The sequence below is a fragment of the Pseudoliparis swirei genome, chromosome 13, assembly GCF_029220125.1.
Source record: "Pseudoliparis swirei isolate HS2019 ecotype Mariana Trench chromosome 13, NWPU_hadal_v1, whole genome shotgun sequence".
Taxonomy (NCBI): domain Eukaryota; kingdom Metazoa; phylum Chordata; class Actinopteri; order Perciformes; family Liparidae; genus Pseudoliparis; species Pseudoliparis swirei.
Genome location: NC_079400.1, coordinates 3,713,732 through 3,738,074, shown reverse-complemented (window position 1 = coordinate 3,738,074; position 24,343 = coordinate 3,713,732). Strand labels below are relative to the sequence as shown.

General features: G+C 40.3%; 1 protein-coding gene across 1 annotated transcript; it reads right to left on the bottom strand.

The window, feature by feature from the left end:
• Positions 1-205: 205 nt before the first annotated feature.
• gfra1b (gdnf family receptor alpha 1b) lies at positions 206-23,207 on the bottom strand (the record flags this gene model as incomplete). The annotated part of the gene is made up of 9 exons (XM_056430237.1): positions 206-567; positions 996-1,043; positions 3,316-3,515; positions 4,429-4,563; positions 7,696-7,805; positions 8,329-8,501; positions 10,993-11,171; positions 21,959-22,042; positions 22,892-23,207. Coding segments are annotated over 9 exons (1,398 nt in total), but the record flags the coding sequence as incomplete, so codon positions are not given.
• Between the last annotated feature and the right edge of the window lie 1,136 nt (positions 23,208-24,343).

Here is a 24,343-nt window from a genome sequence, read left to right as displayed (position 1 = left end):
CATCCCCCGAAAACACAGCCCGGCACATTCAGTCACGCGCATTCCAACGACGTGAACGTGTATTCACGTGCCGATCAGATCACAGAGTCGAAGTGTTCCTCGGCGGTTGCATCTGATTCTTGGAAGTCACCAAATTGCCCTCCCACCCACCCCCACCCCGAGGGAATATCTCAGCGAATGAGAGAAGGTCTGCTGTTCAGCAGCAATGAAAATGAACCGCTCTGGAATAATCCACAGTCGGCTGACGTCAGCGGCTCTCAGCGCGCCGGTGTTGATTGCTTCCGTTTTTTAAGAAAAAAAAAAAAGAAATGCAAATGTCACACTTTGTGTCACACTTTTTGGCAAATGTCAAAAAAATCAAAATGAGTGGAATCACTTCTCGAGAGGAAAGCGTGGCCCCGGAGTCCTCGGCCCCTACAGCGGCAGAACGCCTTCCGGCCGAAGCAGCGCGGCGGTCAGAGCAAAGGCGAGTGGGAGGAGCACCCTGGAGGGGGGCGAGCCGGCGAGGTCGGCCGCCGGGCTTCTGGCGTTGGCATTTGAGTTGCTGGACTCATCCAGTTGATGGTTCTGAGGGGGGGGAAACACACTTAATTTCTTTTATTTTTGCGTGAATCTAGATTATGTTTTCATCCTGCCTACAATCAGAGCAAATTTCTTGATTTAGATAGCTTTCAAGATCAGGTTGGAAATATTAATTTACACCAGCAGAATATTCATTTGTGCATTCAGAAACCTGAGTTGAAGTTTGAACACCGAGTTGGAAAATGTGATGTCGCAGTTTGGAGAAAAATAGACATTCATTCGCAATTTCTTTTCTTTGTCCTGAGAGCATTTGAATGTTTTTTTTCTTTTCCGATTAACATATTGAGCTAAGTGCATACTTTTCTCATATTTATGACCAAATATAAGGGGCTCATATAAAAAATATCAAATATCGATATCTTTATTGACCTCACACATCTCTCTAGTTTGGGCGAGAGGAGAACCGTTCTTACCACACACTGAGCAGTGTCCACTGTCAGATTGGACACCAGTTTTTGGGCCTAGAAGGAAGAGAAAAATGGAAGAGAAGGCAGAGAAACATTAATTGTCATTCTTTTCATTTCCACGAATATTTAGTTCTAGTTTTTTTTCTTTATGAGAAAGATGACAATGGAGGGGTGGGGGGGGGGTCCTAAGACCGGAGGCGAACCCAGGACGTTGCGGTTGTGGTGCTCCAATTTCATTCTTTTTTTATCCTATCTTTCAAAATCACAGACGGCTCTGAAATATACATCTGAGCAGATGTTGTCGTCGTCAGAGTCGTGGAGTGAAGGAAGGGCATCGTCTTCAAAGCAAAACAAGTCCCCGCAAAATCATGACTGCACGGAGGCAAACTCCCACTGCAGCGCTTATACAGCAAAATACAATAAGATTTATGATAATACTTTCAGGGCCCACCAATTCCCACAGTTTAGACCGACACGGACCTCTTTGTATATTCACCCGCCTCGAGCAAGACGCGCGCGTGTGTGTGTGTGTGTGTTTGAGAGAGTGTGTGAAATGTTTGTGTGTGTTACATCCCCCGTTTGTGCCAGCTCAAGGTTATGACAGTTTAATAACTTTACAACTTTTCTCAGACTCCTGCAAACCTTTTCAGCCACATATACAAATAACCAAATGCATTTGCACACACACACACACACAAACAAATACACACCCGCAGATACAGAGATGGAGTACAGAAAATGATAAAGTGACTGTGTGGTGGTTTCGGAACATAATAAACACTCAACGCGTTGCTTCTTAAGTAGAAAGAATTCTAAGAACCAGGATTCTGGAGAAGAGTGATTAATTGCTCTATAGGAGGTCTTTCCTCCTGGAGGATGCTTTTACCGGTGATAAATCATATCGCTATTAAAAGCCAATATGATACATTGTCTCCCTTAAAGTATATGTGATATCATCTCATTTATAGCCCCGTAATATTTATCAAAATAGTATAGGTCTAAAATGTGTTGCTGTAACCAAACACTTTCACTTTGACTTTCACTGGAGTACCTAAAAGCACATTTCAGCAAAACATGCAATTTATCACGTAAAATGGCATAATCAGCACATTGAAGTGTTTTTCCACAATTGCAATAGGTATTAAAAAACTAATTATACCATTTGCATGTCATTATCTGTGACTGCTTGGAACATTTCTGGAAGCACTTTTTTAAAATCCCATTGGAATTTGTGTTATGTTAGATAGTTGTGCGTATGGAGAGACGCATGTTGAATTTAATGAGTTATATCTAATAAATAATGTCAGTGTACAGTGAACAACTATGATTACTTTTTGTAAATAACAGAACAATGTCATCACAAGGTCGATTTAGAAGTTAGCTGTTTTGAAACTTTGGACCGCACCACACAATCCTCCTCAGGAGTTTACTCAGGATTTTTGTTTCTTTCTTGAAATTAAAAGTTGGAATGATCCTTGACAGTTTTTGAAAGTGGACATTACATCATAATGCATGGTAACTAAACAAGAGTTTAGTGGCTAAATGTAAAAAAATTAACTTTCTTATGCTTCTTTCCAACTCTAATTGCTCTCGAGACGCTGCGTTACCTCGTGATTATGCTCATATGCAGCTTTTTTTAACCATGAGCAGCTATTGTTGTGACAAAGCGAACAGGAATTTAAGTAAACATAAACTGGGATAAAAAAATGTGGTATACATTGAAAATGATAGTGTCCCCCCCCCCCCCCCACACACACACACACCCTGTGGGTCCTTTTTGATGTTACTGTGGCAACCAATTAGCTTTGACATGACAGCTCTGGAAGCTCTGACTCCTCACTGACGGCTCATCTTTCTGCCCGGGAGGAGGGATTCTGAGCGTGCCGTCATAAAACCATCCCACATCCATCAAGGTGATGGAGCCAGACGTCTAACACGCAGACAGAAGCTCTGAAAAGATTTCTACCTGATATTTAGCTCTCAATTTATATTCAGGCATTTGGGGTAGAGGCACAGCCACTAACTACAAACACAGAGTGAGATAAGTGGGCACGCTATAATGACAATGTAAAGTATTATACTATTGTACTTTCTCTTGAGCTATTTTTGGACCATAATAGAGTAAAAAGAAAAATACATTGAATAATTAAGATAAATGCAATTGGATATAGCCGTTGCTTTCAATCAGCTCACAAAGAGACATTCGGTTGGGGACTTTGCAGATATTTAGTCTTTATCTATCTTTTTGTCAGTCAGCTATGAAAATACCTCTTTTATCCAAACACTTTCAACTCCTTTTTGAACTCTATGCTTTAAAAAGCGTCACCTGTAAGGTCCCACAGAGGTGATATAACGAGTCCTCGTCCAGATCCAGCTTGGTCATGTCTGTGAGGGCGTCCAGGCCGTTCCTGGTTCGGTCTTTGCCCCTCCGAGTGATGCTGGGCTCTGGTGCAGTCGGCTGAATCGGGGGTTGGGGTTGCCAGACTCCAACATCAGTACCGTTGCCAAATGCCTGGATAGCATTTCCTGCAAGAATATAGTGTATTCACACGTGACATTTCTGATCCTTTACTGAATCTCTATTTTACTGGACGGTATATAATTAAATGATTTGGAACGTGAGCAATGTGTACGGATGTATGAGAAAATATGTATTCAATGTCATTACTTCCACTCAACTGTAGCATTTTATAATTACATGCAATAAGCCTTATTCTGCCGCATGCCCTGCGAGCCTCTTTTTAATAATACCGTCTGCACAGCAGATGTTTTCATTCATTGCCGGTGAAGTCAGTTCAAGCGGCATGGCCCAAAAGATTTTGTTCGTGCCCAACTAAGAGCTGCTTATAATTGATATTTTTGATGGTGTAGGAAACTCGATTACTTGACCTTTCTGGAGAAAGGTAAAAGCAGCGTCTACCTATAATCGCTATGATTCACTAAAAGGAACTTAATAACAGCCTGGAATTAGAAAACTTTATTTATGTCATGCAATTTCTTTCATAATTAATCTGACATTTAATCTGAGGATTTTTTCCCCTTTATAAAATAAAATGTAAAATCTTTTTAAAAAAATATATATTTAGTCTTAATCATAGTAAAAAAGCAATTGGGCATGAGCCATTCAATTGAAATTGCTCTGTTATACTTTTAAAACTTGGAGCATGAAGGGCTTTGACGACCACTCATGCTCTCATATGAGCAGAAATAAAAATAAAAATGAAACACGCAGTCAAAGTAACATGCGTTGTAGATGTAGGGCGAACCCATGACAGACCGCACACTGCCCTATTACAGTTTGTAGTCGTTATCTCCCAGTCCATAATTTCAAAAGGTCAATTTAAATTGAGACGATACAAATGGTCAATTTGGCCTCATGCTGCGAAGAATAGGGCAATTTCAGAAGGGAAATCGTAATCTCTGCAGTACTGGAACTCACGTAGGCATCGATTGTGGGTGAAAAACTCCGCGAATCGTTCACAGTCCGGCTTGCTGTTCCCGCTGCTGCCGCAGTCACACCACGGCGAGAGGCTGATGCCAAGCGAGCGCACATAATTGGGTGTCATCACCGTACCTGCAGCAAAACATCAGACTCATTAGTCTAACGCAGGGTTCTTACACATTTTGACCAAAGGATTTCCAGGACTTTTCCAGGACTTTAAACCAAATGTCCATGACTAAACTGAAATCTCGGTATAAACATGAACAATTTAGAAAATTGTGTGTATTGGGAGCGTACGCCGGCTTATATTTTATATATATATATATATATATATTTTTAGCGTCTTTCTTTAAAAATCTAATTTTATTATTTCAAACTCGCCGTAAATGAACATGTGATTATAACAAATTTCCATGACTTTTCCAAAACTTTGATGATTTTAATTTTTTCCATGACTTTCCCAGGCCTGGAAATGACCATTTTAAAATTCCATGACTTTTCCAGGACTTTAAACCAAATGTCCATGACTAAACTGAAATCTCGGTATAAACATGAACAATTTAGAAAATTGTGTGTATTGGGAGCGTACGCCGGCTTGTATTTTATATATATATATATATTTTTTTTTAGCGTCTTTCTTTAAAAATCTAATTTTATTATTTCAAACTCGGCTTAAATGAACATGTGATTATAACAAATTTCCATGACTTTTGCAAAACTTTGATTTAAGTTTTTTCCATGACTTTCCCAGGCCTGGAAATGACCATTTTAAAATTCCATGACTTTTCCAGGTTTTCCACGACCGTACGAACCCTGCTAACATTAGTAACATTAGTCTCAGGACTCTTTTGGTTTCACACTTACATTTGAATGTTTATATCAGCCATCAGAGCGAGTTTATTCAGGATTATATTCTGCCTTTACTTACAATTTCTTTTTTCTTTACAGATTGCAGGGTTCCTCACTGTGGAGCTTCATTGTGATGTATAAATGTAATTCCCCCCTTTAACCGTTGAAATAGGCTATAATGGCAAGAAGGTTGGTCCCAAATTGGTGCGCATTGTACTCAATCGGCAGAAAATCAAATAAAACCATTTATGGCTATTTCTTCATCTTGCTGTAACTGAATGAAACTGTTGCCTTTTTTTCTATTGCAAGCCTGAGATTGAGTAGGCTCGTAATTATCAACTGTGCAAGTACATGCACATGCCTTTGGCCTAAGCCAGGGGGAGTTACCTGTGTGGGGTAGAATATGAATGCTACAGATTAAAATGTCTGCGTTTTGAGTTTGCAATTGGTCACCGTTGCTCAAATCTCATCTCGAGAACTCAACATGTTTCCGTTCTACATAATGAAACCTGCTGATGGATCACAGACGGAACAAAAGGAAATAAGCTTGACTTGTGCACAGAGCTATAATGAACCGTGTGAATCGGCGGTGTAACGGACCGCTGTGAGCCGTACGGATCCCCCCGCACAGTTTGGCTCGCGTTCGTACCGATTAATGACATTACCGTCGCAGTGGGAACTAAAGTCCTACACAGTACAATTGGCAGTGGCAATTTAACACTTAAAGAGTACATTTGAACACTCAGTGAACATATGGTCCCTTATTTTTAGAGTGTTACAGTAACGCTGAACATATCGTTAACATTTCAGAGTTAACGCAACTCTGGTAAGAGTTATTATTTTACTCTACAGAGTAAAGTAAAAGAAGAAGTGCTGAGAAGTGTTCATTTTGATTAACACTAGTCCGAGTGTCAAAAATAAATAAGACTTGTAGTGTTATTTCTACACATTTCAGAGTTATTACCTTCGCATTGAAAATGCGGAAGGTTATGTTTTGATCGCTGTGTATTTATTTATTTATTTATTTGTATACGCGTGTTACTCGCAGAACTCAAAAAGTATTAAGTATTTGAAATTTGTGGGTTATTATTTATTATTTTGATTTGATTTTATTTTTTTTGATTTTGATATTTTTTATTTTGGGACACAAACACATCTCGGGTATCGAGTTATTCTAAAATGTTGCTTCTGCTGAAATATCAACATTTTATATAAAAAAGTGATTGAGAGAAATTCTTTCTACACTTAAAACGCGTGTGATGAAACTTCATTTTAAAGGAGAAGGAGGGGGCGGAGCTTGTCAGAGTAACAGTGAACATTTCCATCAACATTGTTTAAAAAAAACTTTTGCTCTAGTTGTCATGACTGACAGTCAATTCACTTTAACACTGTATATTTTATGCAAACATGTTTAACTCTGAATATTTACACCAACAATATTTACTCTTTCTAGTGTTGTAATAACTCTGAAAGAGTCAAGATACTTTGACACTCAATGTTATGGTCTGTTCCAGTGAAAATGAGAATTAAACAAAGGCACATTAGTGTTATCAGGAGATAGCCAGTTGTTTGAAGGAGAGGTTTTCACAATAACATAAATAGCTATTAAAGATGAATTATGACCTGTTTACACTACCTCCAAGCAGCTTATAATACATCATTAATAATGTGTAGTTTTAGGGAACTGGCTTAAATTATGTGCAGCTGTTAAAGGGAAAGAATCCCCTTCCCATACTTTTAATGTGTCTCTGTTATCTATTGGCTTAGAAGAAGAAAACAAATCATATTAAAGCTCCATACATCACTTCTAATCATATTGATAGTCAAGAGAAGAAAAAAAATAGAATCAATTTTGAGACCCAAACGATTGACTGACAACAAATAATGTACACAATATTATTTGAAAAAGTGCCTTTGAAGGAAGTTCATCTGAATAGGTTCAAAGAAATAGAATTATAGTCCATTGCCCTGTTGAGACTCCGCCCACTCCTCTCTCCCTCCATCTGCCTGATGGATCGTGGAGGTCTCCATCGTGGAATATGCCGACTACCAACTATTCATCCACTCTGTCATATTCATTGAATGTATTTAAACTCTAAATCTGTCCTTCTGGTCACATGACATCTATTGTTCTGTCCATCCTGGAGAGGGATCCTCCTCTGTTCTCTCCTGAAGGTTTCTTCCCTTTTTTCCCCGTGAAGGGTTGTTTGGGAGTTGTTCCTGATCCGATGTGAGGTCAAAGGTCAGGGATGTCTATACCTACAGATTGTAAAGCACTCTTGAGGCTAATTTGTAATTTGTGAAAATGGGCTATACAAATAAACTGAATTGAACTTCAGCTCCAGCTACTTAGTATAGCTTTACAATGTATCTCGCAAATTCTGAAGTAATTTCAAAATGCTTCACAGAACTTACCAATAAGACCCGAGTACGACAGCAGGCAGTCCGCATAGCTGCCCCTCAGACAGCCTGAGATGGAGTGAGCTTCTGGCTGACAGTTGCTGATGAAGTCTGCAAGCCGTGACCTAAAAACAACACATTTGAGATGCTTATTTCCTGATGCTGTTATTGGATGTCAAGCTTATACTAAAATAAGTGCTTTGTCACATTTATTACCTTTGCATTGAAAATACGGAAGGTTATGTTTTGATCGCCGTGTATTTATTTATTTGTATGCGTGTTACTCGCATAACTAAAAAAGTATTAAACCAAATCGCATGAAATTTGGTGGGATGATTGGTTATTATCCGGGGACCATTTGATTAGATTTTGGGATCGATCGGGTCAAAGGTCAAGGTCATGAAAAGGTCAAAATCTTCTTTTTACCATAGCGCGGTCAATTTTTTATCCAATTGGCATTCAACTAATGCCAAAATGTTCATAATTCAATGCCCAATCTTGTGATATGCGAAGGTATGCACTCTACCGAGTGCCCGTTCTAGTTAACAATAGTTCAATTATTTATAGTCGTAAATAAAACACCTGTATGAAGAACATTAGACTGTATATTTGGAAAACAGATGCCGTCTATTAAGGATCCCTCCTCACCTGCAGATGTAGTTGGTCTTGCATGTGTTCTGAAGAGACAGACAGTTGGGCTTGTTTTTATCGTCGTAGGAGCAGACGGGGACGATTGTTTGTCGTCGGCGCTCTGCACACGCCGTCTGATCCCCCGCCGGACACGAGCAAAACAGCATCCCGTAGCTGTACTTAGTTGGAACCTTTATTTTGGAAAGAAAAAAAAAGATGTCCATTTATATTTGAATAAACTGTCTTTAAAAAAAAGATCTTCAAATTCCAATGCAACTTCCACCTGCACTAGAGTGGCTGGGCACCTTAGCTTTCCCACGTTATAGATTCTGAGTGACACAATGTGAACATACACCTCCGTTACACATTTAAATTTTTAATCCACGCATTAAAATTTTTTAATTTAATCAACAGGTTTATGGATAATATCATGATTATTCATATATATTTATAGAGATGTAGATTTTTTGAGAAATAGATATATTATACATTTTTCTATATATATATATGTATACACTGCACTCAGCATTTAGCAGTTCATTTTCTTATTTAACATTAATACATCTCTTCATCCTAAACAACATCTTCACCCCCCCTGTTACCTCCGGGGGGTCAATTTGACATTCAATGTTTGTTTTATTCTTTGTGTTTTTTGGGGTCAATTTTTTTAATCTGTCAATATGTGTGTGTCACTGTTCTTTTATTTATTTTTTGTTTTATTAATATTATTTAAAATTTAAACAAACAACAAACAAAACAACTTAAACACACACTTAATAGCAATTTTATTTAATAATAATTAAATTGAGGTTTTTTTAATATTGGGGGAAAAAAATTGGAAGTAAATAAAAATGGTAATAAATGTAAAGGTAAAAAAAGGTAAACAATTTTTTTTCTTGTTTGAACCCCCAACTCCACCCACCAACACACAATTCTCTAGGTCTTCCTCCTCTAGGGCTGCTGTCAAACTGACTGTAGGTTGGTTTCTGAACTGGGCCGTGACGGGTGATGGCGGGAATGAGCAATGAAAGCTGAGCTGAAACGGCCGGACAGGTGACAGACAGACGGACGACTTTTTGGACGTTTTTTTGTTTGCTGGTCCCGATGCGGCGGCGCGCTCTGCAGGCGATGATGGCGCGGAGTGCGAGTTAAGAGCGAGAAAGGAGAGACTGCACATGACATGCTGATCAGTCACGATCAACAACAGACAAGTTTAAAAAGATAAAAAGAACAAATAGAGAACATAGAGAAGTGAAATCGGGCCAAATGCATTAGATCTACACCGCCACGCGCCACGACCACGCGGCGACTGATCGAAGGCGATGTTGAGACCCTGATCTACAGGAAGTAACAGGAAGTAAAAGGAATAACAAGGTTTAGGAGGGAGGATTACCGATGAAGAGATGACCTGCTGCACTGTGAGAAGTTCAGAGAGGATGGTAGTGAATTGGTGTATTGAAAAGCATTTTTTTTTTTTTTTTTTTTTTCCAACAAACAACAACATTGGTGAAGCATTCTCCGCGCTGTCAAATAAAAAAAAAAAAAAAAATTAAACTAGTTAAATGAAATTAACTGAGTGAGTTAGCGTTATTTTTCACAGCACTAATTTAAATCAATTAAATTACATTTATTTTGTATAGCCCATTCTCACAAATTACAAATTTGGCTCGAGGGCTTTTACAGTCTGTACACACAGACATCCCTGTCCCAGAACCTCACATCGGATCAGAAAACAAAAATCCAGATTGTATCTGATATAACCTGATCATAGTCATACTTGGTAATTAAATGCGTCTCCAGTGTCCTCTCTGAAAGGGCTACGTATTCTCGCTCACGTAGCTTGTTGTAAGTGCATTGAAAATGTAACTGCATGTGTACTCCGAGTCCAGGAGGAGGTGGTTTGAACAATTCGGTCACAATTGCAGTTGTGGGTGCATTTACATCACTACTTTGATGTGGTCCAGCACTATCCGATTGCAATCAGATCACCCAGAACACATTTCCCCCCCCGGCTTGCGTAAATGGGGTCAGATCTACGACGGCTGCCTCCCAGCGTTAATAGTTGCTCTTAGTAGAGATCAGCGTGATGATAAGCAGGCACGTGCACAGACATGTTGGGGGGCAGGTGCTCAAACCCATAAAAAAAGGGCACCCATCGGCCCAAAAATGTTCTGACACAGTTGAAACATCATCAGCATTACACTAATTCTGCGGTCCTCGACCTGCGTTTCCTCTTGGCAGGATGAGACGGCTAGCTTATGAATAAATATGAATTATTACATGGCAACGACAGTACAAGAGTTCTGATTGGCTAACGGGTACTCATGTAAAAAAAATTATTTAAAAAAAGCCCCGTCAGATATCAAAATACATTTGGAGGGAATTGATGACAGAGAAAGTATTTTTTATTAAATACTGATGAATGAGGGAACAATTTGTCTCCAGAAAAAGGGGCGGTTTTCTCATCCAGGGCAAAAGGGGAGGAGCTTGAACCCCACTAGGGGTCTATCTGTGCACGTGCCCGATGATAAGTAACGGAGACTTTTACCGAGAGATTGGATTCAAAGTCAGCTTTATGTGATTATTGCTCTTAGAATAGCATTTTTCCTTTAACATCTGGTTGAGTTGTTGATTTGAGCAAACACACAAAGAGCAGCTCACAGAATGAACGTGCTTAATTACCTTGTCAAAGAACTGTCGTAGGGCCTTGTGGCATTTGCGCTTGTTGCAGACCTCCGACGCAGACACCCTGTTCGTACAGGGGCTGATGTACGCCGAGCGGTATTTCTTGCATGTGTCGTTCAGGTTACATGCCTTGGCAGCATTCAGGCAGTTGTTCTCCTTTGTAGATGCAGGTTCAACTTGGAAAGAAGAGAGATACATTATTTTTTATAGTTCCCTCATAATAATGATCACTTTCTGGCACAGGTTCACACATCCTAAATGATCAATTCTTCAAATGAAGGTTGTCTTGAGTGAATCAGATTAGAAGACACAGTGCAGGCAAGCGATGGGGGAAAATGAAGTGAAATATTTTAGTTAATTTCAGTGAAATGAAAGAAAGGCGGCGTGAGGAAATATTTTCTGACGGAGCAGTTTCTGAAAGCGATGTTACTCTCCTAATTTCCACCATTATTTTTCATTGGGTAATAACCATGACCTCTTTTCTTTGTCCCTGCCAGTTTAATTACATTACAAACATATTGCATTCCCATCACAGTCAAAAGGAAGTCTCTCCGTCTCTCTTAGGTACATTGGAAAATACACCCGTATGTAGATAAAATGCATTCTATTTTTCTCATTATTGACATGAATTATAATCCAAAGAATAGGAAGCAGCTAGTCATAGTCATAGCCGGAACAAATACTCACACAATCTACTGCTATTACCTTCTACTAGAATGACATCATTTACTGTGAGCCTCTTTGAAAATGAAAAGGCTGCATGAGACGCAGCCATGCTTGTATTTGCAAATACAACAATATATGGATGAACATCTTTTACAGAGGTTTAATTAGGATTTATTGTTCCAATTTGTTGCTTCAGTTGCTTTGTTACACGTTTGAACTTGAATTATCTGGCTAATTCAACCCATACACCGGAGACACAGGGAGCAATTCAGGGTTACGTTTCTTGCTCAAGGACACATCGAGGACACGTCTGGGGCGGGGATTGAACCGCCAACCCCCTGATTGAAAGACAGACCACCCATAGGTGGTAATCCGATCCCCCTCTGTGACCTCATCAGGTCTGGTCGTCTTGATTAAACCGTATGTGTTATGGCAGTAAGACCACCCAGACCACTCAAACCCTAATATTCAAAGCTCAAAGCGCACAATGCTCATATTTGTATATTCCATTCTGTGTTTGTGTGCGTGTTGCCGTTTGTCTCTTTGCTTTATGCATGTAATTACGTTTGCATTGAAAATGCGGAAGGTTATGTTTTGATCGCCGTGTATTCATTTATTTATTTGGATGCGTGTTCCTCGCATAACACAAAAAGTATTAAACCGAATCGCATGAAATTCGGTGGGATGATTGGTTATTATCCGGGGACCATTTGATTAGATGTTGGGATCGATCGGGTCAAAGGTCAAGGTCATGAAAAGGTCAACGTCTTCTTGAATCGCATGACATTTGGTGGGATGATTTGTTATTATCCGGGGACCATTTGATTAGATTTTGGGATCAATCGGGTAAAAAGTCAAGGTCAAGGTCATGAAAAAAATCTTCTTTTTACCATAGCACGGTCAATTTTTATCCAATTGGCATGCAACTAATGCCAAAATGTTCATAATTCAATGCCCAATCTTGTGATATGCGAAGGTATGCGCTCTACCGGTGCCCGTTCTAGTTTAGAGGTGATTTTGTTGTCAACGTCCTTACAGAAAACACGGAAACGTACAAATACAAACATCTGCCGAGACACTGAGCATGTTCCCGACTTTGTTTGACGTGAACCAAGTCACCCATCCTTGCTTCCAGTTTCCTCCCAGTATGCCAGTTTTTCCATCACAGCCCAGCATAAACACTCTCCGGCCAACATAATGAATCTCACATCTAATTATTGCTACTTGTTGGTACATAATCCTTCTTGCCCGACGGAGTTCTGCGCAGTAACTCAAACCGTACCCTCGACATGGAAGAATGAATTTTGTAAATCTGCCTTTTGAGGTGGAATTGTAGCTCATTGCACTCTTTCATGCACCACAGAATGAGCCATGATTACATCTGAATACGTTCTTGAACCTAGGGTTAATCACATATTACAAAAGCCATTACATAAATCTGACAAGTACCTATGTGAGCTGTGCTCCTTTAGTGGATGTTTGGAGCTGTCACGCCGGAGGTGTGACACTTCTGCCTCAATTACAGTCACCAAGTGCAATGTGACTCCATATGGACGCAACACAAGGATGCCAGAACATTATGTGTCTTCCATCGGGAGCATTTTTGCATTTAATAAGATTATTTTTGGGTAACATCCTCTCTGTTTCAGGGGTACAATCCATGTGTGACTGTCTCCAAGACAAGTTTATGAGCGAATGAGGATAATTTAACAAATCTGCTTGGTTAGTTTTAGTAAAAACATGGTTTGGCTTGAAATGGCTTTAAATTTAAAACGGAACAAAAATGCAACAGAAGTACTTGGTTATATTTAGGCAAAACAAAACTACTCCCTGGTTGTGTTCAGGCGCAAACTACTTGGTTTCCATGGGACACAAACAGTAATCTTCTGGTTGAGAGTCCTGTGTTTCTTTGTATCCATCCACCACCACAACTTCCTCCCCACGTCAACTTCTGTGGCTCATTTGAAACTCATTTGTGTCAAAAGCTAACGTAATCCAAGTCAAAATACCTCCCCCTAAAACACAATAGGCTAGAGAATGGGAAGGTCATTTTTAGGAGACAGAGCTAGGCAATGAGTCATATAAACAGGGCTCTGTTAAAGATTGTTATTAGTTGTTATTACCTTCGCATTGAAAATGCGGAAGGTTATGTTTTGATCGCCGTGTATTTATTTATTTATTTGTATGCGTGTTACTCGCATAACTAAAAAAGTATAAAACCGAATCGCATGCAATTTGGTGGGATGATTGGTTATTATCCGGGGACCATTTGATTAGATTTTGGGATCGATCGGGTCAAAGGTCAAGGTCATGAAAAGGTCAACATCTTCTTTTTACCATAGTGCAGTCAATTTGTATCCAATTGTCATGCAACTAATGTCAACATGTTCATAATTCAATGCCCAATCTTGTGATATGCGAAGGTATGCGCTCTACCGAGTGCCCGTTCTAGTTTTGTATTATTTGTCTGTGTTTTATTCTGTGCTACTTGCAGTTTTCTCTTCCTGTCTTCATGTCTTTCTTGTCATGGTTATATATAACATGCAGCAAGAAACCTCCAAAAAACTACTAAAAAGGTGACGAGTGACCAAAATAGTGTTCCAACTTACCATTTAACCGATACATGTATTACTTCAACCAAGCATGACTCTAGTTCCCTGTGTCGTCGGGGTATTGCCCTTGAAGGGCATGCCAAGTACTGCGATCCTCTATGTCCGTCTGAACATATCTTGTTTAAAGACCTACAGGCGATCTCCCTTAGCCTCCTTCAGTTGCACCCCCTGAGCAGGGCCACCGTGTCGCCATTGATGTCGACCAAATAACAAACCAGTGTAGCAAACACTGGAATCTGACCCTTTGACCTCCAATGGGTTGACACAAGATACCTATTGAAAGACTGACAGACAGGTGGGGTTGAATATGAATCTCACAGAAAAAGGTTGATGATGGTGTCCCGGGGGGCTGCGTTCACTACATGTGACACATGTCATGCATCGGTGTTGGAGGACTGGCCCATGAGCTTTTGAAAACGGTTTGAGGTGAAGTCGGGACCTCTAAAGGTTAACATCTGGCCTCTACACTACTGCTTATACTTGGGTTGGGTAATATGTTAAAAATGTCCAACTGACCTCCATCAGCCTAACAACCGCCGATTGCCAATATATTGCCAATATATTGCCAATACAATTGTGTTAAATGCAGAGAACTAATTTCCCCTTGGGGATTAATAAAAGTGTATATTTATTTATTTATTTTTATTTATATTCACGCAGGCCTGTGTATGTTACTGTGTGTGTGTACTATAACTAATATTACATTAGCAAACAATGCTGCATATGAGATTGTGTACCATGAAGCTAAAGAAACTCCAGAACAGGCGGCATGGTTTTCACCACCACGCCTCGTGCATCAGATTGCGCAATCCCCTTATTTAGTTTTGCTTGTATATGCAGGCTTAGATGGATTAATCTCTGTACACAGGGTACATGGAATACATGCAGTGAGGGCCAAAGCCGTGCAGATGGTTTCCTTTCTTTAGGGGGTTTATTTCCACTTCTAGATAATATATAGGATTGTTTAACCCTCCTGTTACCTTTCGGGTCAATTTGACCCCATTCAATGTTTAATGTCGGTGTTCCTTGGGGTCAATTTGACCCCAGGCTGTTTTTCACTGTGTCAAACATATAAGAAATATCAACTTTTTTATATATTTAAAGGGCTATTTAGGTAGTCAACAAACAAACATAAAGTACCTCACACTTAAACTTGGGAAACAATATTAATTCTAATCATTTTCTGGAGGGTTTAATTGCTGGGGTCAAATTGACCCCGAGGGTAAAATATGTTAGTAGATGTAAAGGTAACAGGAGGGTTAAACTTACTTTTCCTTTGTTCTCTGAATGTAATTGAAGAATATAGTAACATGTAGTCTTTGAATTTCCCCTTTTTATCTATGTATGATATGTAAATCCTCCACTATCCATGGAACACAGATTATAGTAATACAGGGTATTAGTGTGACCATCAGACCAAACCTCAAGGGCCAGATGTGTGCATGTAGATCTCCGTTTAAAAAGGGGATTACTAAGAAGCCGACAGCACAGGGTCAGTTAAAACAGTCAGCTCAGTCAATGAGCCACACAAACACAATGAGTAGTCAGAAGTGTGCAGACTTGAATTCTGTTACAAAAGATATTGATTATTTCGTATGACATGGTCCTTTGACAGTTGTTTGTGGGTTGAGTTAAGCCTGTCCTAAAATGATGTTGTCATGCAGTTTTGTCTTGAATTAAGGTTACAGTATTAGTCTTGCACCCCTTTCTGTAGCATCAACAAGCAAACATTTTCATGCAGATGATGCCAAATTTAATATAGCACACAGTGAGGATTTTCTCAGAGGGCAAAGATGAAGGAACACTTTTTCGGCAGCCAAGTTCAGCCATCTTACTCCCAAAAAGTGTGTATATTATGTGTATTTTACATGTAATATTTGAATAAAATGTATACAGTACATTTTTATTTCCTTAAAAATTCCCTATCCCAAATACTTAGAACTGCAACATAACTATATTGTAGGTCTTTGTATGTGGTCTCATGGTAGGGCATTAAACACGGCCATAATTTGGGCTTCCCATCATTAAATAAACATGTATTGATGTTTAGATGTCATGCTGCCGTGTGAACACCCTTCAGCGAACTTTCTTAAATGTCCCATTTTGATGCAAACATGTGTATATTAGCTGGACTGTACACCATGGAAAGCAGTGCTCTGTTTAATAAAATATAAAAGTGCAACAACAATATAGTTTTCCTCTGAATCGATGAATAATTGTGATTTAGAAAACTCATGATGAAAAATAGCCTCTTGGCTAACTCTGGCACATTTACTGAAATGTTTTGATCAATGTGCACTGTCCCTTATTAAATAAACCATTATTTAAAAAATAAAAAATAAAAAAATTATCTCAATATTGCTGAAAAGAAAAATCACAATTGTCATTTTGGCCATAATCGTGCAGCCCTGATTATTGTTGAAATTTATAGCTGTTTTATTTAATCCTTCTAAGTGTATCCCTCCACTTAGTGCCCTCTTCATCTCCCATAATGGAAATAAAACAGCAGTGGTCAGGGCCCTCTTCTTCAGGGCCCCGTGACTTCTATCAGGCTTCTAGCCAGCGTCACTAAATCTGTGCCATGTCTCAATATTTATGACCAGACCCAAGAACCATTTATTAAGTGCCCCCATGTTATTAGCAAAATCTCACTTAGTTTATACCACAGCTATTCTTTTTTCTCCCTCCATTTTCTCTCCATTCACGTTAAATTCTTTCAAACATAAATGCAATACGCTCTACATTACCCAGTATGATTCACATCGTTGAGGCTGTAGGATATGTGGGCGAGAACATAAAGTAGGAGCGTACATCGCTGTGGTTGCACCTGACTCAGACTGAGTCAGATGACAACCAGGCTCACTTTTGACCTTCGGTTTTTCAGAATGTCTGTTACCCCGATCAAAGGGCTGATATTCAGCTTTGCTCATTAAAATAATAACTGTCTATGTTCTGTCTCAGTTGCCAACTTATGTTACTTTTTACATTACATTACATTACATGTCATTTAGCAGACACTTTTATCCAAAGCGACTTACAATAAGTGCATTCAACCTAGAGTACAAACTAAGAACAACAAGAATACAGAAAGTAACATTTCCTCAACTTTAGGGGACTTTCTTTCTAATTATTTTGTATTATTCCTTCCTACTTTTCAGCATTTGTTTGTTAAAACCATGAATCTGCATATGTATGAAGGTATATCAATCTGAGAGATGGAAGAAAAGCCTGAGGCACGGAGCGGATGTGTATGTTAGTGTTAATATATGGGATGTGTGCAGGATGATTTTCATGTAGAAATGCAAATTGAAATGCAAATATGTTGCATTGGCGTATGCAGCAGAAATGCACTGAGTGAGAATGATTAGGTGTTAGTGTACATAGGTGTTTGTGGGGGCAGGGTGTGGTTAGCCCCGATCAAATAATTCCATATTTGATTGAAAACATCGTGCTGTGTAACCTGCAGCCGGCAGCGTTTTATTTTCCGATCTGAATGTCATGATTAGCCATTCCCCTGCATCAATATCCACTTGAATGAGAATATTTGCTCCATGATATTCTTTTACAGGAATCGTATGATAATTATGTATTTATTTTGCATGATGATGCCAAATCCAATTATCAAAACACAGTAGCAAAGCATGTTTCAGGTATTTTACGCCTCAATATTTTAAGGCGGTACCCTCAACACTCTTTTCAGGATATGCAATTTTCCATTCTATGATATCATGATATTGGGAAAAGTGGATTTTATTTTTTCATGTTAAATTACATTTTGTTTTGCAGATGTGGCTGTTATTGTGTCTGCCCCTGTGTGCAAACATCTACAAGTGCTCTGTATGCATTGTTCAAATATCTCATGTAAAACAAACCTATGCTTTCCGTTATGAGGAAGGCAATACTATGAAATACAATTTCCTCGCTTACAAATGTGATAAAGTTTGTTTCACTTCATGCCACTGAATGCTTCAGTTTTAATATTTGATTACACAGCAGCGAAGTGAATTTAAAACTTGCAATCCACAAACTTGTGTCTATTATTGAATTTTGAGCTCCCTCTGCTTAACTCGGTTGGAATAAATTGCGTTATTCTGCAGCCACAGAGCGGCAGACGGAAAACAAAGAAGTGTGTGTGAGGAAATACCTTCAGATAATTTGCTGATAGGACTGAAAGAGGTCTAAAAAGGATCAGCGGATTAAAAGTGTTCCTCTACTCTGATGTTCAGCGGGAGCAGTTTGTAGTTCACACGCCGGATGGACCACAGGACAAACACTACAGAGGACCAATCCGTGGCTTCCGGACCCACTGAATTATTCTGGATTATTGCAAATCGGAAATCATCATGAATCTCCTGTTCAACGACTTATTCTCTGTAAGACTAATACTAATAATAATAATAATACATTACATTTCTATCGCGCTTTTCAAAATACTCAAAGCCGCTTGAAGACTACCGGTGGGCTCCAATACGAGCGTGGACTGGGAGGAGTGGGGTAGTCACTGGGCTCAGGAGCAGGGCCAGTGCTAGGCAGATTACAGAGTGTCTGTTTACATGGCATTGAGGAAATGGCTGGAGGACCTTTTGAAAACGTCAGAAGTTGGTCACTCTGAAACTAAAAACATTCATGCAGTGTCTTTGTAACATGAGTGGAAGACGTTTAGGAAATTAAATACTGTCGAGTCTAAGAGGCATGTCTGTGTAGAGACACGGCTGTATGCATTAAGGATCTAATCAAAACACATATAGTGATATATAGTGATTTAAAATATTCTTGTAAGCATTGAGAACCTACTGAGAGGTAGAATAACATGTATTTAAAGTGTATTCCCTCATTTATGCAGTATGAGCTTCTCCAAAAACCCACTTGGGATGTGATGTGTTCTTCTACCAGATGTGAGCCGTGATGAGGAAATGCAGAATCAGTTCATCTTGTTTTTCGAGGAAGTATCTTACATTTACAGTTCTAAATTGGAAATGTGATTGTACAAGAGATACCCTGCAGCAATGTGTCCTTTTCTGAGCTCTGGCTATGGGATTGCAAAGCTGCATGTCTGGAATCACCTGAAGTTGTCTTTAGCTCAGTGGAATAAAGAAAATACTTTGAGTTTTCCTTGTGATGGCCTCAATGATGTCTAGCAGCTGGTTTTTTTCTCCCTTCCTTTTGTTAAGGGCACTGCTGTATTCCCATCATTCCCCTGGTCTGCACGGCAGCATTGTGTTACAGCTCTGAAAGGCACTTGGACATTGATTTATGAATGACGCCGCATTTAATTTCAGCGGTTCCTGGAGACTATATTTAACAGTTATTGGCTCGGAATTAAAAATGTTATAAATACATCAGAGGAGAAAGCTTTCTGCAGGGGCCATGCATGGGACTTAACAAAGGTAGCACTCAATAACGGAGTGGAGTCGTACTAATTGACTCGCCGTTGGGAGACTAACTCTGCTGTCTTTGCTTTCTAAATCGTGGTATCGGGCTGTCCGTCACTTTCGACCACTTTGGTCCAGACTTAAATATCTGGAGCTGCCCCTCCACAGGACTCGTCTTATTATGGTGATCCCCGGCCTTTAAAAAAAAATCATCTTCAGGTTCATTCATGACCTGCAAAATGATGACACTTCCATCAGCCTCAGCTGTGCTTTGTGTTTAGTGCTAATTAGTTAAAGCATGTTAAACTAGAACGGGCACTCGGTAGAGCGCATACCCTCACATACCACAAGATTGAGCATTGAATTATGAACATTTTGACATTAGTTGCATGCCAATTGGATAAAACTTGACCGCGCTATGGTAAAAATAAGATTTTGACCTTTTCATGACCTTGACCTTTGACCCGATTGATCCCAAAATCTAATCAAATGGTGCCCGGATAATAACCAATCATCCCACCAAATTTCATGCGATTCGGTTTAATACTTTTTGTGTTATGCGAGTAACACGCATACAAATAAATAAAATAAATAAATAAATACACGGCAATCAAAACATAACCTTCCGCATTTTCAATGCGAAGGTAATGAAGCTGAAGAACAAGGTGAACACACCTGTCCAACAGCAGCATCTCAGAACTGTCTTTGTGAGCATTTCGGATGCTGGAGTCAAAATGTTGGACTCTTTTTCTTGTCTTGTTGATAGATATTTATTTTAAGTAATGCAATCTATGTAAAAGGACCAACACATGTGCACATGTATAAAGCTATTACATAACATCCAATTAAATCATGACAGGATGAGTGAAGAGGTTAAAACAGTCTGTAAGTCATCGCCTATTCCATCTTGATTCGCTGAAACCTATTTGGAATATAAATGGAGTAAATATATATATGGTAACAATAATGGATTTTCAACACTTCGGTAGCGGGCATAACATCTTGGCAGTAGACCCAGGGGACGTGGTATGGACTCCCATGTGCATTATTTTACACCGCCTGAGGCCGGGCTTAGTTGCAAACAGGAATGAGATCCCTGATGGCAGATGGATTCCTGATATCCAACCCATTAAGTGATTTATTTTTTCTTAGAGCCTTTGGCTGTTTACACTGCTATACATTAAACTAGCTATTCGGCTCCGGCTCCATCTCCGCTTCTTGATTTATGTTGCTCACAGACTCGCATACACAATGTAGATTTCTTATCATAAAAAAAGCACAAGTCAACCTGCCATGACTTCTGTATAGTTAGGCACTGACTGACAAACACACCTGATTGTAGATTGTTTGACGTTCGAAACCCCTCCCACAAGTTCAGATTGTTTGCAATTACTCTCAGCCGCGCTCACTATCCCTGCACAGGAGAGAGAGAATCCGAATTCCAATTTTTTAAAATGTTACTCTCTGTTTAAAATACAGTTAGCCATTATGTCAGCGCATGTGGAGCAGAGCCACTTTGATACGCTAAGTGGATTCAATCACAACGAGAGCAAGACAGAGAGAGAGAGAGTGAGGGGAGGGACGGAGGGATGGAGGGAGGGAGGGAGAGAGCCAGAGAGGGAGGGATAAAATCGAATGACCATTTCTTTCACTGAAATGGTAAAGCTGGCCAGTGCCGGCAGACGCCCACCTCCAGCCAGAAAGCTGAAGGGTGCTAGAAAGTGCTGCGCACACACACACACACACACACACACACACACACACACACACACACACACACACACACACACACCTCTTGTTCTATCAGTGCCATTGAATGCAGACAGATGGTTAATTGCTCCTCTGTGTATGTGCGTGAGATCTAAATACGGACCTTACTAGGTGTATACTTTTTTTTTTTTTTTTTACAATCAAGGCATTCGGCCCTGAAAGCTCCTGGAGTTCAAACAACACCGACTTTCCTCTAAAAGGATAACTCATTGAAAACTACCAGATAAGTGCAAACCCCTCATCACCGCTTTGAAAGCCGAACGTGAAACAGACTAAATGACTCTGCTTTGTATACGGCGGGTCACAGTATCAGATAAAAGCTTTTGTGATGGATAATGGCCGTTGAAAGCTGCAGCCTGAAACCACACGGCAGAAAAGAGTGGTTGTCAAATAGTGACAGGTTTTTAACGGTGATGTTGTGACTCGAGATGGGTTTAGAGCACGACTGAGAAGTAATAGTTCTATCTTTTGCAAGGACTTGACTTTCCACAATGTCCAAACTTAAACCTGAGGAACGTCGGCAGCGGAGAAGAAGTTTCTTACCAGCTATGATGGGGGCCAAGCGAAAGATATCCGAGAGCCGGCTATTGACTTGTTCATACGGAGAGTACTCCAGCAAATCATTACCTGCATGGGAAAAAAAATCATTATTGTCAACAATACGCTTACAATGGTGTGTGTATGTTTGCATTAACGTAGGCGGCGTAGGTGGATGTTATGTGATACTCGAACAGTAGCCCATGAATTATAATAATTACACAAAATAGATTATCCCTTGTTAATTACTACTATTGACTCCTATTGTTTTTTAAACAATGTGTTGTCATGCATACTAAATATGAGTTATGCACAAGGGCAAGCTCAGGTTCACTTTGTGACAAGTACAAGTATATCTCTGTCTCATGCGGGTCCATGGGAATGGCTCTTGCAATGTCACTGATTTACAGAAGCAGGATTCAGTAAGTGTGAAAGTACAACTACTCAAGGTCTATATAAAAGTGAGGTACTTAATGTGTTTCAGTTTTTGATCTATTACATGTATCTCAGATGCATACAAAATATTTTTTTTATATTTTATTTTTAATTCTTGTGTGTTTAGTTTATTGGTCCTGCTACTGTGACGACAAATTTCCCCTTGGGGATTAATAAAGTATCTATCTATCTATCTATCTATCTATCTAATGCATCATTACAGACTAAACACCAACTTGTAGGAATAGAGTCTGACTTTGAAATACTGTGTTAATTGCACAATAGTGGTATACGTTATATTAAATTAAATCCAGGGGACCATTCTCCCTGCATGATTTGTTTCTGTGCTTTTTCTTTTAACACTTTCATTTTTCAAATGATATTTCTGTAAAATACATGCATCTACTGTGGATCATCATCCCTCCCCCCCTGGATCCGTGCTTTATAGTAATCTCAGTCACGACTCAATCACACGAGGATGGTGAGTGACTACAGTGTGCATACCCTGTAAACTCTGGAATATGCTCCAGAAGATCCGGAGACAGTTCTTCTCCTTCTTCATGCCCCTTCGACACCTGCAATTGTTGAGGCTGCTCTGCCTCATGGCCTCGATGGCGCTGCGGCACTCGCCCTGCGCCTCCGGACCGGTGACCGCGCTGAAGTTGCTCTCCCTGCCGGCCACGCACTGCCTCATCGTCCGGTACTTGGTGCTGCAGCTGTACTCCTTCAGACACTGTTCACTGGCCTTTACGCAGTCCGGGCGCGCGGGCCGGGAGGACGAGCCGCCGTCCCCCTTCAAGGTGAACACTGAGTCTGGGAGTTAACAAGAAGAGAGGCAGAAGATGGGTGCTCCCGATGGGAAACATAGTTCATCAACTATACGCAGCGATCCGTCAACGAACATGATTTAGATGAGGTATTCCGTTATTAGTCCCTCAGTGGGGCATTTTTAATTGGAGAGTGCTTTATTGAATTGTTGCCAAATAACGCACAAACCAACAATCATATGAGGGCAAACACGTGTGCGTCTGTTTTAGCCGTTTTGGCACACGTGCCTCCTCACTGCACTCTTTGTTTAGAGTTGAACTGTAAAGGAAATGATCAAATACAATAAAGCCCCCGAAAAAAAAAAATAGAAATTCAACAGATGAAGCCTATGTGTCACTTACCCGGAAAGGACAGCATCACGACAAAAGTTGTTAGAATCATCGCGCGTCGTGGTTTAAAAGAGATGTTTAGGGATTTAAAATGCACGCGTCACGCTGGTGCGCTTTCCTTCGGGTTGCACATAACGCGCGTTCATGTGGCGACGCATCCCGAATATGATCCAACAGTGAGACTCGGAACTGAGTGAGACCCGAGTCCGGCAGCTAAGACCACATGGTGGCAGACCTGTCCGGAGTCGGAGACGCCTGGACTCGAGTGAGACTCAGAGAGGCGCGCCGATGGCTGAGCACTCCCACCTCAGCCCGCTCCCATCGACCCCTCCGTCCCTCCGTCCGTCCGTCCGTCCGTCCGTGCGTCCGCGGGTCTCTTTGATCCGGGAGCTGTCACCGGATTGGAGGACAAAAGTTTACAGCTGCGACCGAGAAGAGTCACGGGGAAATCACAGGGAGACGAAAACCTCGCCAGGCCAACTTGAAGACGGTATCAATGTAACTTTGATTGCCCATCAATGTTTTGATTTTACATTATACATCCAAGGAAGCTGGAATAAAATCCATTCCGTTTCGCAGAGCAACCCGTTTGATCCGCTGTGTCCCTGCACTCTGGTGACACACTGAGAGCCTTCGGGATGCAACGAGTGAGGGCGTGACGTCATGCGACGATATGCGCACACTAACCTTAATATTCCCACTAACAGCCTCGATTTACATTCTACTCGGTCAGAGCAAATGGATGGCCAGCAGCGGGAAGGTTACACCATCAGAGCATTTCATGCTGAATCGAGTTATT